This window comes from Carcharodon carcharias, chromosome 19 (assembly GCF_017639515.1).
Source record: "Carcharodon carcharias isolate sCarCar2 chromosome 19, sCarCar2.pri, whole genome shotgun sequence".
In the NCBI taxonomy this organism is placed as follows: Eukaryota; Metazoa; Chordata; class Chondrichthyes; order Lamniformes; family Lamnidae; genus Carcharodon; species Carcharodon carcharias.
The window spans coordinates 132594-145149 of record NC_054485.1 but is presented as its reverse complement, the minus strand read 5'-3'; the positions used below and the strand labels follow the sequence as shown (position 1 = coordinate 145149).

The following is a 12556-nucleotide window of genomic DNA, read 5'->3' as shown; positions in this document are numbered from 1 at the left end:
CAAGGTCCTAAGATTTTGTACTCCTCATTTTCAATTTTTTTTTGATCCTCAACAAAAGTTGTGGACCATTGTTAACAAATACTGCCAGTGGAGCAAATGCTTCCTGAATAGCTGCCGAGACAGCAACTTCAGAAATGACTTCACTGCATTTTATATTTATTGCTTACTATTGGGGGGAGACAAAGACCTCACACTGTATACTTTTTATAAAATATAGATATCCTCATGGCTATTTCTAAAATTTTAAAAACTGGACAAAGATCTTTTAAAATGGTTGAAGCAATGTGACCCTTGAACAAAAGGAGCTACCATGCCAGTATTGAAGAAATTTGCACGTCGTTATCTCTGAAGAGACACTAACAATCCCCCTGTGGGCTGCAAAGACCAAATTCAAAGAGAGCTATACAAATGTCATCTGCATTTCATAACCCAGGTTGGCCAGCTCGTTTGAATCACAGAATCAGAATCACAGAATTTTAATGGCACAGGAGGCCACTCGGCTCATCGTGTCTGCACTGGCTCTCCATAGAAACCATAGAAAAGTTACAGCACAGAAGGAGGCCATTCGGTCCATCTTGTCCATGCCAGCCCAAGGACACCCAGGTGCTCTTTCTAATCCCACCTTCCTGCATCCTGCCCATAGCCCTGCAGTTTACAATAGTTAGGTGCAGATCCAGGTACTTTTTAAAAGGGTTTAGAGTTTCTGCCTCTACCATCAACTTGGGCAGTGAATTCCAGACAGCCACTATCCTCTGCGTAACAAAGTTCTTCCTTATATCCCCCCTACACCTTCTGCCACTTATCTTGAATCTATGCCCCCTGGTTTTAGAATTCTCCACCAAGGGAAACAATTATATCTCGTCCACTCTATCTATTCCCCTCATAATTTTGTGCACCTCAATCAAGTCACCTTCCAGCCTTCTTTGTTCTAAGGAAAATAACCCCAACCTGTCCAGTCTCTCCTCGTAGCTACACTTTTCTAACCCTGGCAACATTCTAGTAAACCTCCTCTGCACTCTCTCCAGAGCTATCACGTCCTTCCTGTAATGTGGTGACCAGAACTGCACACGATACTCCAGTTGTAGCCTCAATAGTGTTTTATACAATTCCAACATTATATCCTTACTTTTATATTTTATACCTCTGCCAGTGAAGGAGAGCATTCCAAATGCCTTCTTTACAACCTTGTCTACTTGAACTGCTGTCTTCAGGGACCTGTGTACTTGTACGCCAAGATCTCTCACTTCATCTATCCCTCTTAGTATATTCCCATTTATTGTGTAATCCCTGTCACTATTTGACCTCCCTAAATGTATGACCTCACATTTCTCTATGTTAAAATCCATCTGCCACTTTACCGCCCACTCCACCAACCCATCTATATCATTTTGGAGATTATGACTATCCTCTACACTATCCACTACTCGGCCAATCTTTGTGTCATCTGCAAATTTCCTAATCGTGCCCCCCATGTTCATGTCCAAATCGTTAATATATAACACAAACAGCAAGGGTCCCAACACCGAACCCTATGGAACACCACTTGAGCCAACTTTCCATTCACAAAGGCATCCATCGACCATTACCCTTTGTTTTCTGTTACAAAGCCAACCTTTTATCCAGTTTTCCACATTACCCTGAATCCCATGGGCTTTTACTTTCCTGACCAATCTGCCATGTGGGACCTTGTCAAATGCCTTGCTAAAATCTATGTACACAACATCCACTGCACTACCTTCATCAACCCTTCTTGTCATTTCCTCAAAGAATTCAATCAAATTTGTGAGGCAAGACCTTCCTTTAACAAATCCAGGCTGACCATCCCGGACTAGTCCATGCCTTTCCACATGACAGTTAATCCTATCTCTCAGGATTGATTCTACTAATTTGCTCACCACCGATGTAAGACTAACTGGCCTATAATTGTTTGGCATTTCCTTTGATCCCTTTTTAAACAATGGAACTATGTTGCATTTCTCCAGTGCTCCGGTACCTCCCCTGTATCTAGTGAAGATTGGAAAATCATCCTCAGAGCATCTGCTATCTCCTCCCTGACTTCCTCCAGCAGCCTCGGAAACAATCCATCTGGCCCTGGTGTCTTATCAACTTTCAAGGATTTCAACCCTTCGAGTACTTCCTTTCTCTTTATGACCATCCTGTCCAATATCTCGCAGTGTTCCTCCTGGACTACTATTATCTACATTCTCCCTTTCCTTTGTAAACATGGAGACAAAATATTCACTCAAAACCCTTCCCACAGCCTCTGCATCTACACACAAGTTTCCATCTTCATCTCTGATAGGCCCCACTTTTTCCTTAACTAACCTTTTAGCATTAATGTACTGGTAAAACATCTTTGGGTTATCTTTAACTTTACTTGCTAATCTTTTTTCATGCCCTCTCTTTGATTTCCTTATTTCCTTTCTTACTTTGTCCCTGTACTTCCTATATTCGTCTAGGCTATCTGCAGTGCTTAGTTCGTTGCGCCTATTATACACTTTCTTTTTCTGTTTGATCTTCCCCTGTACTCCTCTAGCCAATCAGGGGGGTTTAGATTTGGCAGTACCATTCTTATTTTTGTAGGGCACATGTCTACTTTGTACAATTAGGATCTCGCTTTTTAGTGCTTCCCATTGGTTTTCCACCGTTTTATCCTCCAGCAGTGCTGTCCAGTCCACCTCAGCCCTTCTCATTTAGAACAAAGAAAAGTACAGCACAGGAACAGGCCCTTTGGCCCTCCAAGCCTGCGCCGATCATATTGCCTAAAACATTTTGCACTTCCGGGGTCGGTATGCCTCTATTCCCATCCTATTCATGTATAAAGAACAAAGAAAAGTACAGCACAGGAAAACTTCTGCAAAATTTGTCTTCCCCCAGTTCAAGACTTTTACTCCTGCTTTATCTCTGTCCTTTTCCATGGTAATGCTAAATCTAACAGAATTGTGATCACTGTCCCCGATATGATCACCAACTGTCACTTCACCCACTTGTGCTTCTTTGTTCCCCAAGATTAGGTCTAGAATTGCATCTCCTCTTGTTGGGTTTGTCACTAATTGGTTGAAAAAATTTTCCTGGACACACTGCATGAATTTTTCTCCCTCAGTGCCCCTTATATTGTTTCAATCCCAGTTGATATTAGGATAGTTGAAGTCTCCTACTATTATTGCCCTCTTATTCCTACAAGCAGAAATTTGCCTACATATTTGTTCTTCTACCTCCCTTTCACTATTTGGGGGTCTTTAGTATACTCCCAATAGTGTGACTGCCCCTTTTTTATTTCTAAGCTCAATCCATAAAGCCTCGTTTGTTGACCCATTTAGTATATCATCCTTTCTCACAACTGGAATAGATTCTTTAACCATTAGTGCTACCACCACCCCCCCTCCTTTTTTATCTACTACTCTATCCTGTCTGAAGGCTCTATAACCAGGGATGTTTAGCTGCCAGTTTTGTCCCTCCTTTAGCCAGGTCTCCGTTATAGGAACGATATCCTGCTGCCATGTGTCTACCTGTACCCTTAACTCATCTTCCTTGTTTGTAAAACTCCTTGCATTGAAGTATAAACAGTTTAATCCCGTCAATTTCCCTTGCTGGACATTTTGTAAACTTTACTTGTCCTGTAACTCCATGTCTATCACAACGTCCCTAGCTAATGTTCTACCTCCATTTTTCTGATCTGAATCTGATTATCTGATCCTACTCCTGGGATCCTATCCCCCTGCCACACTAGTTTAAATACTCCCCAACAGAACTAGCAAAAGCCCCCACAAGGACACTGGTCCCAGCTCTGCCTGGGTGCAGCCCATCCAGTTTGTACAGGTCCCACCTTCCCCAGAACCGGTCCCAGTGCCTCAAGAATCTGAATCCCTTCCGGCTACATCGTCTCTCCAACCACGTGTTCATTTGGTCTATCCTCTTATTCCTGCTCTCGCTAGCATGTGGAACTGGGAGTACTCCTGAGATTACTACATTTGAGGTCCTGTATTTTAAAATATCTCCTAACTTCCTGTACTGAGCTTGCAGGTCCTCATCCCTTAGTTTACCTATGTCGTTGGTACCAATGCTGCTTACTCTCCCTCCCCAGAATGTCCTGCAGCCGCTCCGTGACATCCTGGACCCTGGCACCAGGGAGGCAACATGCCATCTTTGATTCACGTTTGCAGCCACAGAAGCGTCTGTCTGTGCCCCTAACTATTGAATCCCCTATCACTATAGCCCTGCCACTTGTTTTCCACCCGCCCCTCTGAGCAGCAGAGCCACCCATGGTGCCATGAACTTGGCTGTTGCTGCTTTCCCCTGAGAGGCCATTCCCCCCAACAGTATCCAAAGCAGTATATCTGTTAGAGAGGGGGATGACCACAGGGGACTCCTGCACTACCTGCCTGAGTCCTCCTCGATCCCCTTCTGAGTTGCGGTGACTATGCTGACTTCTTCCAGAATGCTTCTCAGTCACTTCTCACTACCGCCCCCTGTTGGATAAACATTATGATCTAGTGCCATTGCCCTACCTTTTCCCCATACCCCTGCACATTGTTTCTAATGAGATAATCATTTAATACCCTCTTGAATGTCTCAATTGAACCTGACTCCACCACACTTTCAAGCGGTACATTCCAGACCCGAACCACTCGTTGTGTGAATAAGTTTCTTCTCACATCACATTTGTCAACTGGGACAAAAGGTCCCTGCAACCTTCCTTTCAATTCTTAATGGTTGAGGCATTTAATAATCCCAGAGGCCCAGATGAGGAACACACATCCCTTGTCAAAGACAATGTGGAAAGGTGGGAGTCATGTAACATGGACCTCTAGCTTGTGTAACCAGTAATATTGCCTTGCTGTGCTGCAAATTTTCAGTCTGCCATTTTACCATCTTAACCAACAGCACCACAGAAAAGAAGCTCTGCCCAGATTGAATACCTGGCCCCATCTACAATGTTTCTACTGGAGCTTCTGTACCATCGCTACAAGACTGATTCATCTCTGCCTGCCTATCTCATCGTGTGAAGTCAACACCACCAGAAAAGTGAATTATATTGCATCGATTTTCAGCTCACCAACCTCCATGAAGGAATATCTCATTGGACGTTGATTTTGGGCTCCGGACTCACATGAAGCAATATTTCTTTTCTGTGTGACCTCTGCTTTGTATATCTTTCTTTTCTCTATATCTCTTTTACTGTATGAGTGAAAAGGAGATAATGTTGCTACCCTCCTCCCACATGAGTGTGTGCAAATAAACTAACCCTTTGAGTTCACCCTACCTTGCGTTTGCTGTGGTGTTATTAATAGAAAATTGGATCACACCAAAGATGAGCGGTTTGAAAACATATCACCAGTTATAAAGGAGGAAGCAAATCAAAAACACCTTTCTCTTTATGGACGGGTGTTGAGAGGAGAAGTTGGTGTGATTTAAATGAACCCCACCCCCACCCACCCCTTGTCCGCAACACTTACCTTTATAAACCAAACAGGAACAAAGGCTATGTAATATGCACTCAGCATTGCATTGACCAGAACTTCCTTTATGCGCCAGTTGAAATCCATTTTCAGATGTTCCACTTCGTTTCTAATCAAGTCTGGAGACAAGCAGCATGCATGGGTTGGCATAGTGTTTATGCTGTACATCTGACTAGTATGATGTTTCCAGGTTTCCTTTAAAACTGTTAAATAGTCTTTACTTCTTCCAACAGCTGTTCCTGTCTCATTGGGGCCTATGTTAGCCACAGATGGTGGAAGATTTGACTTCTTTGGATCATAATTCAGTCGAAAGAAAGGTATGTATATTCCAAACCTGCAAACAATAAGCATGATATGTCCTCTATCATTTCATCGCAAAATTTATCATCATTAATTTTTCACCAATTCATACACAAGAAAATCAGTTTATGGCAGAAGCCTGGTCACACCATGCAACTGAAATATGGCCATTATGCAATGAGGGTGCCTTCTGGAGTAGAGCCAATGATATGTGCACTGGTGGGTCAAATTAAGGCAAGAGAAAGCTGTGAGCTAGCCCAGGAGGGAATAAGAGCCTATGTTGTAGAGAGAAAAAGAATAGTTGTGGGGGTTAGAAAATTGACACGAGCAAAGGAAAGGAGGAGGTGGAGGAAGTAAGAGTGAAACAGTGAAGAGATGGGTGGTGAGGCGGAAGTGCTTAGGTCCAGGACAGCAATTGTTATGTACACATAGTGAAGCAGGAAACAAAATAGGTCTCTGTTTTGCTGAAGAATTTGGGGTAATAGAGAAAGATCACATAGTGTTTGGAAATGTACTGTTATCATTAAACTAAAGTAGCCTTCTGAAAACACTGCTTTAAAAACCTGGATACTAAAATAGGGGTGCAGATTAAGAATGGCAAAACTGGATATCTTTTGAGAAAATCTGGAAATTGCTGTAGATGTCACTCTCACCCACCTGAATCAAATTTGCATTGTAGCAATTTGACAAATTACATCAGCCAGAAAGGTACTAATTTTCAGGCATACAAATGACAGCTTTCAATTTGTGGAGCCTCAAATTTGAAACACAGGGGAATGGAATTCTAGCACTTCAAGGGCAAAACCTTTTCAAATCATTTTCTGAATGTGGCGGCTATCATCCAAGTTCCCTGCCTTTCCTTCATTCCAAATTCAACTACAGACATGAACCATCGCTGGAAAGCTCAACACCAATCACTCCTATTTCCATTATATAGCACCTCACTGTCTAATTTATTTCCGATTTCTGTTTTATTTTTTGAATGAAAACACATTGCATTACTTTGAATTACTACATTGTAGTACTTAAAAAAAGTCCTATAAATTTTGACTATTGAATGTAATTCATCCATGTTTGATAACACTCCTGTGGTGCATTTTACATTAAAGGTATTATATAAATACAAGGTGTTGAAAACAAAAGTTCATTTACCATAACATAAAGTCCAATGCTTTTCAACCCATTTTAATCCGATGCATGTAACTTAATTGTAACGATTTTTTTCTGAACATCTTGATCTGTTTCGTATTCTAATTTGTTACTCGCTCTGGGATGTCTTTCCAGCATGGAAAATGCTATATGAATGCCAGTACTTGTTCTAAATTAGGTTACTTTTTTGTGAAATAACAGTAAATCTTCAGAAATCGGCAACTTACGGATAACACAGGAACAATAAGTTCAAAAAAGAATATGTTCGGAAAAGGTAAATGAGTGATCGGCACAGACTCCATCCTGTTCCAGTCAGAACTACAAATCGAGTGGTCACACAAATGACAGACTGTGGTACTGAGATTTTACCACCATGAGAGGCCTGAAAAATAAAACAGAAAGAAGCAGTGAAGCAAGAATTGAAAAGCAGAACATTGGTTGCATTTTGTCCTTATTGATCATGACCATTTTATTGAAATTATAACTTTGGGTAAGTACAGACATGAGCATCATCAATTTAAGGCTCCAAACTGTCACTCAATATTCAATTAGCTAAAATGCTAATCTGCATAAAATCTCAATCTGCACCTTTATTTTTAGCATGTCCATTTCCACATCACCTGCCCTCATGGCCAAATGAAGCTGTTTGAATCATAGCGTTCAAAACCATATTTTTCTTTTAAAATATGGAAAGACATTGCATTACCTGGACACTTGGAATCAGACCTGGAAATTTTTTTGGAAGGGTCATAAATTCGCCTCGGAACTGTCAACAACCATGCCTTTTCTTAGAAATTGCCTGGCCAGCATGGTACTTGAAGGGGAAGAGCTGTTTGTTTGTTTTAAACTACAATCACTTTAATTGATGGGGAAGAAACTGTTAAAGGCAAAGGCTAGTGATTTACTGGGAATCACACGACAGAGGCAAGCTTTACGTTTTGAACCTGCTGTTTTGTACTGTTTTTTGGGGAATAGGCCGAAAATGAAGGCTTCCCGAATTCGCTCTCTCCCTGCCTTGCCTAAAATTCCATGTGGTTATCATGGTTCCCTGCAGCCAGGGAACCCTCATCTGAGTACAACTTGTTTCCATTTGGAAACTTGAAAAGCTGAGGCGAATTGATCCAGCTCTATACTTTCCTCCATGCCAAAGCTCTGTTGCTGAGAACCTCCAGACATCTACTGGAACCAGCCGCCCATCTTCACACGAGGGAGCTCCAGATCAACAGCATCGAAACCCTGCAAACTTTATTCTTTATTTTATAAAGCCTAACCTCCAAAGCCCATCATTGCAGAGGTCCAATCTGTTTGGTCTTTGCTTGTTTGTGAGCGTGTGCGCGTGCGCGTACATGCGTCCGTATAGTGGGTATTTTTAAAAATGGATAGATAGTTATACTTCTAGGGTACAATTGTGAGTGTACCAGTTCTTGGAATTGTTTTAAAAACTTTTGTTTTATAATAAATCAATCATACTGAGTTTATTGAAAGAAACCTGGTTAAAGTCTCTTTTATTCCTGGTAACAGTAGCGAAGGTAAATAATTGGCCATTCTGGTGAATGAATTAAACTTTTAAGCTAATGGTATGACCTTCGGAGTAGTGGGGCTAGATAAACTGCACACTCCTTCCATCCCAGTCGTAACAAAGTCTCCAGTTTAGAGCAGATTGTGCCCAATTACGAACAGCTTTATACTGCGTTCTAGGACAGTGGAGACTGATCCACCTCATTTTATTAGTCTGGAAAGAATGGGAATTTGAAGGAAATTGTTTGCACCCACTGGACCATATGGCCTGATGAAGGTATTTTAAAAACAAATAATCAAGTACAATTTTTATATTGATAATTTTAGAAATCTTTGTTAAATTGTATTTAATATATTCACCAGAACAAAACGAAAAACTTCTACACAAGCCAATGCAAACCCTTCTGGAAAGTGAACATTATTCAAAAGCAAAAGTTGTGCAGAACTTACCTCTTTCACTACTGCAATTATAAGACGACGTGCCAACACAATAATGGTGAGGACTAATAAATTATAGTCAATCAGATGGAAATTCTATAGATGGAGAGAAAAACAATACTTCAACATAATCCAATGTTCTACTGTGGCGTTATAAGAATACATTAGAGCAGGAATAAATCATACAGCCTGACCCTGCTTCACCATTCAGTATGATCCTGATTAATCTTCTGCCTCAACTCCACTTTCCTGCCCGCTCCTCACATCCCTTGATTCCCTGACCAAAGATCTTTTAATAAATACAGTAAGTCTTCACTTAAAGTTGTAGTTGTGCTCCTGTAAATTGCGACTTCACATTTTCCCATTAAAACCAATATAGAAGGTGTAGTTAGGTTCTTTAGGGCCTTCCTCATCAGAAAAAAAAGGCATTAAAACATTATACCATATAAGCTAAAATACTTTACGTTGCTAAATTTCTCTTGTTAAATTAAATAACTTTTAAAATAACAAAGTTAAAAATATAAAAGAAATATGGTAACTTTCTAATATAATAATAAAAGCAAAAAACTGCGGATGCTGGAAATCCAAAACAAAAACAAAAATACTTGGAAAAACTCAGCAGGTCTGACAGCATCTGTGGAGAGGAACACAATTAACGTTTCGAGTCCGTGTGACTCTTCACTAGAACAACTTTCTACTTGCAGTACCTACTGCTTGCTGCTGATTCTGCTTCCCGACCACCCTGCTCGCCACATACCATGCCCTCTGACCTTCCCGATTGCTGTGAACCCTCCCTCTAACCGATCCTACTGCTCGTGGCATCTCCCACTCCCAACACCTCTCTTGCTGCCGACCCTTCAACTTGCAGCCTCTGCAGCTCCCCTACTCACCCTTTTGACAAACCTCCCACTCCCTGACTCTCCCACTTGCTGTTTACTTCTCTTGAACTTGCGTTCCCATTCAAGTTCCAGATCCAGACCCAATCTGAAGCCAGAGCTCCGGGTTGTGGAAGTGCAGATCCCGATGGTGCAGAAGCACCAAGCTGTGGCTGTTATAATCCATGTTTTTTTTAAATGCTCCTGCTTGCTACTTCTCTCTCTTGAAGAGGCTCCACAAATATCCCCATCCTCAACAATGGGGGAGCCCAGCACGTCAGTGCAAAAGATAAGGCTGAAGTATTTGCAACCACCTTCACCCAGAAGTGCCGAGTGGATGATCCATCTCAGCCTCCTCCTGAGGTCCCCAGCATCGCAGATGCCAGTCTTCAGCCAATTTGATTCACCCCACGTGATATCAAGAAACAGCTGAAGATACTGGATACTACAAAGGCTCTGAGCCCTGACAATATTCTAGCAATAGTAATGAAGACTTGTGCTCCAGAACTAGCCGTGCCCCTGACCAAGCCATTCCTGTACAGCTACGACACTGGTATCTACCCGGCTATGTGGAAAATCACCCAGGTATGTCCTGTACACAAAAGGCAGGACAAATCCAACCTGGCCAATTATTGTCCCATCAGTCTACTCTCGCTCATTAGCAAAGAAATGGAAGGAGTTGTCGACAGTGCTATCGAGCAGCACTTACTCAGAAATAAAGCTTAGTTTTGGTTCTGCCAGGGCCACTCAGCTCCTGACCTCATTACAGCCTTAGTCCAAACCTGGACAAAAAAGCTAAACTCAAGGGGTGAGGTGGGAGTGATTGCCCTTGACATCAAGGCACATTTGACCGAGTGTGACATCAAGGAGCCCTAGCAAAACTGGAGTCAATGGGAGTCAGGATGAAAATTCTCCACTGGTTGGAGTCATACCTAGAACAAAGGAAGATGATTGTGGTTGTTGGAGGTCAATCATCTTAGTCCCAGAACATCACTGCAGGAGTTCCTCAGGGTAATGTCCCTAATCCAGCTACTTCATCAATGACCTATCCTAAGGTCAGAAGTGGGGATGTTTGCTGGTGATTGCACAGTGTTCAGCACCATTCAGATCAACTCAGATACTGAAGCAGTCCGTGTCCATTTTCAGCAAGAGCTGGACAACATTCAGGCTTGGGCTGGTAAGTGGCAAGTAGCATTCATGCCACTTAAGTGCCAGGTGTGACAAATGGTGATTATTTTTTAAAATATTTTTGGGGAATACTGTGTTATTCTGTAAAAAAGAAGGTTGTGTGTGTGTGTGTGTATGTATGTGTGTGTGTACATGATTTAATTAAGCTGGGCAGAGGTTAATAGAACACAGGTTGTCCGGAAGGTTTAAAACATGAAAGGATAGAAGCATTAGGTTTGAGATACAAGTGGATAGGTAGGATCCAATATTCGCATTTTAGATAAGTTGTGAGTTTGTTTGACTATCAAAGGGAAGCCAAAGGTGCCAAGAAGCATGTTTGCACCTTGCAAGAGTTCCGTAGGTAAACAGACATGGGTATATCACATTTTATTGACCCGAAAGCAAAGGTGCAATAGAAACATGAAAGATTTTATATTTGGAATGATTTAATTTTCAAAGAGGTGTGAGAACAATGTAACCTGAGATGAAAGGGGAAAAAGGTATTTTAGAGTTACTGTGGAGAGCTTAGGGGTGGAGCTGCTGTGAGATAGAGCTGTTGGCTATAGCAGTTGATGTTAGCTGTTGACTGTGTGAGGAAGATCTCCTGAAAACAGCTCGAAGCTGGGAGAAGATGCAGTTTGAATCAGCCATCCAGTCAAGCCAGAAAGTCTTGGGCTGCAACAAGCAGTCTTGCTCTGAATATTTTGATTTCAATAGCAGAGTAGGAGAGAGAGTTTAAATGATCTTGTAAACTGTAACAGTTTGCCTTGGGTAATATTACTGAATTTTTATAATTAAACATCTGTAAGCAAATGTTAGAACCATAGAATCATAGAAATGTTACAGCACAGAAAGAGGCCATTCAGGTCATTGTGTCTACGCCAGCTGAAAAGGAAGAAAAAAAACGAGCTGCCCATTTTAATCCCACCTTTCTGCACCTGGTCTGTAGCCTTGCAGGTTACAGCACTTTAGGTGAAGATCTAGGTGCTTTTTAAATGAGCTAAGGGTTTCTGCTTCCACCACCAAACCAGGCAGTGAATTCCAAACACACACCACCCTCTGGGTGAAGAAGTTTTTCCTCATGTCCCCTCTAATCCTTCTACCAATTACCTCAAGTCTGTGCCACCTGGTAATTGACCTCCCTGCTAAGGAAACAGGGTATCCCTGTCGACTCTATCTAGGCCCCTCATAATCTTGTACACCTCAATCAGGTACCCCTCAGCTTCCTCAGTTACAAAGAAAACAAACCCAGCCTATCCAATCTTTGCTCATAGCTGCAATTTTCAAGCTCTGGCAACATTCTTGTAAATCTCCTCTGTACTGTCTCCAGAGCAATTATATAATTATGTCCTTCCTATAATGTGGCAACCAGAACTATACACAAAATTCTGGCTGTGGCCTAACCAGCATTTGATACAGTTCCATCATTATATCCCTGCTTTTGTATTCTATACCTCGTCCAATAAAGGAAAGCATTCCAGATGCTTTCTTTACCACCTTATCCACCTGTCCTGCCACCTTCAGGGAGCTGTGGAGATGCACACCAAATAAAAATAAAAAACTGCGGCTGCTGGAAATCCAAAACAAAAACAGAATTACTTGGAAAAACTCAGCAGGTCTGGCAGCATCGGCGGAGAAGAAAAGAGTTGA

At 41.8% G+C, this 12556-nt stretch overlaps 1 protein-coding gene across 2 annotated transcripts in view; it reads right to left on the bottom strand.

The window, feature by feature from the left end:
• Positions 1-12556, bottom strand: part of tmem39b (transmembrane protein 39B) — a 115754-nt gene that overhangs the window by 40411 nt on the left and 62787 nt on the right. For both annotated transcript variants that reach the window (XM_041212089.1, XM_041212088.1), the window contains exons 4-6: positions 8877-8960; positions 7136-7290; positions 5457-5793 (exon numbers count right to left, since the gene is read on the bottom strand). In XM_041212089.1, the coding sequence (XP_041068023.1) occupies positions 5457-5793; positions 7136-7290; positions 8877-8960 (576 nt within the window). The remainder of the gene's footprint in view (positions 1-5456; positions 5794-7135; positions 7291-8876; positions 8961-12556) is intronic.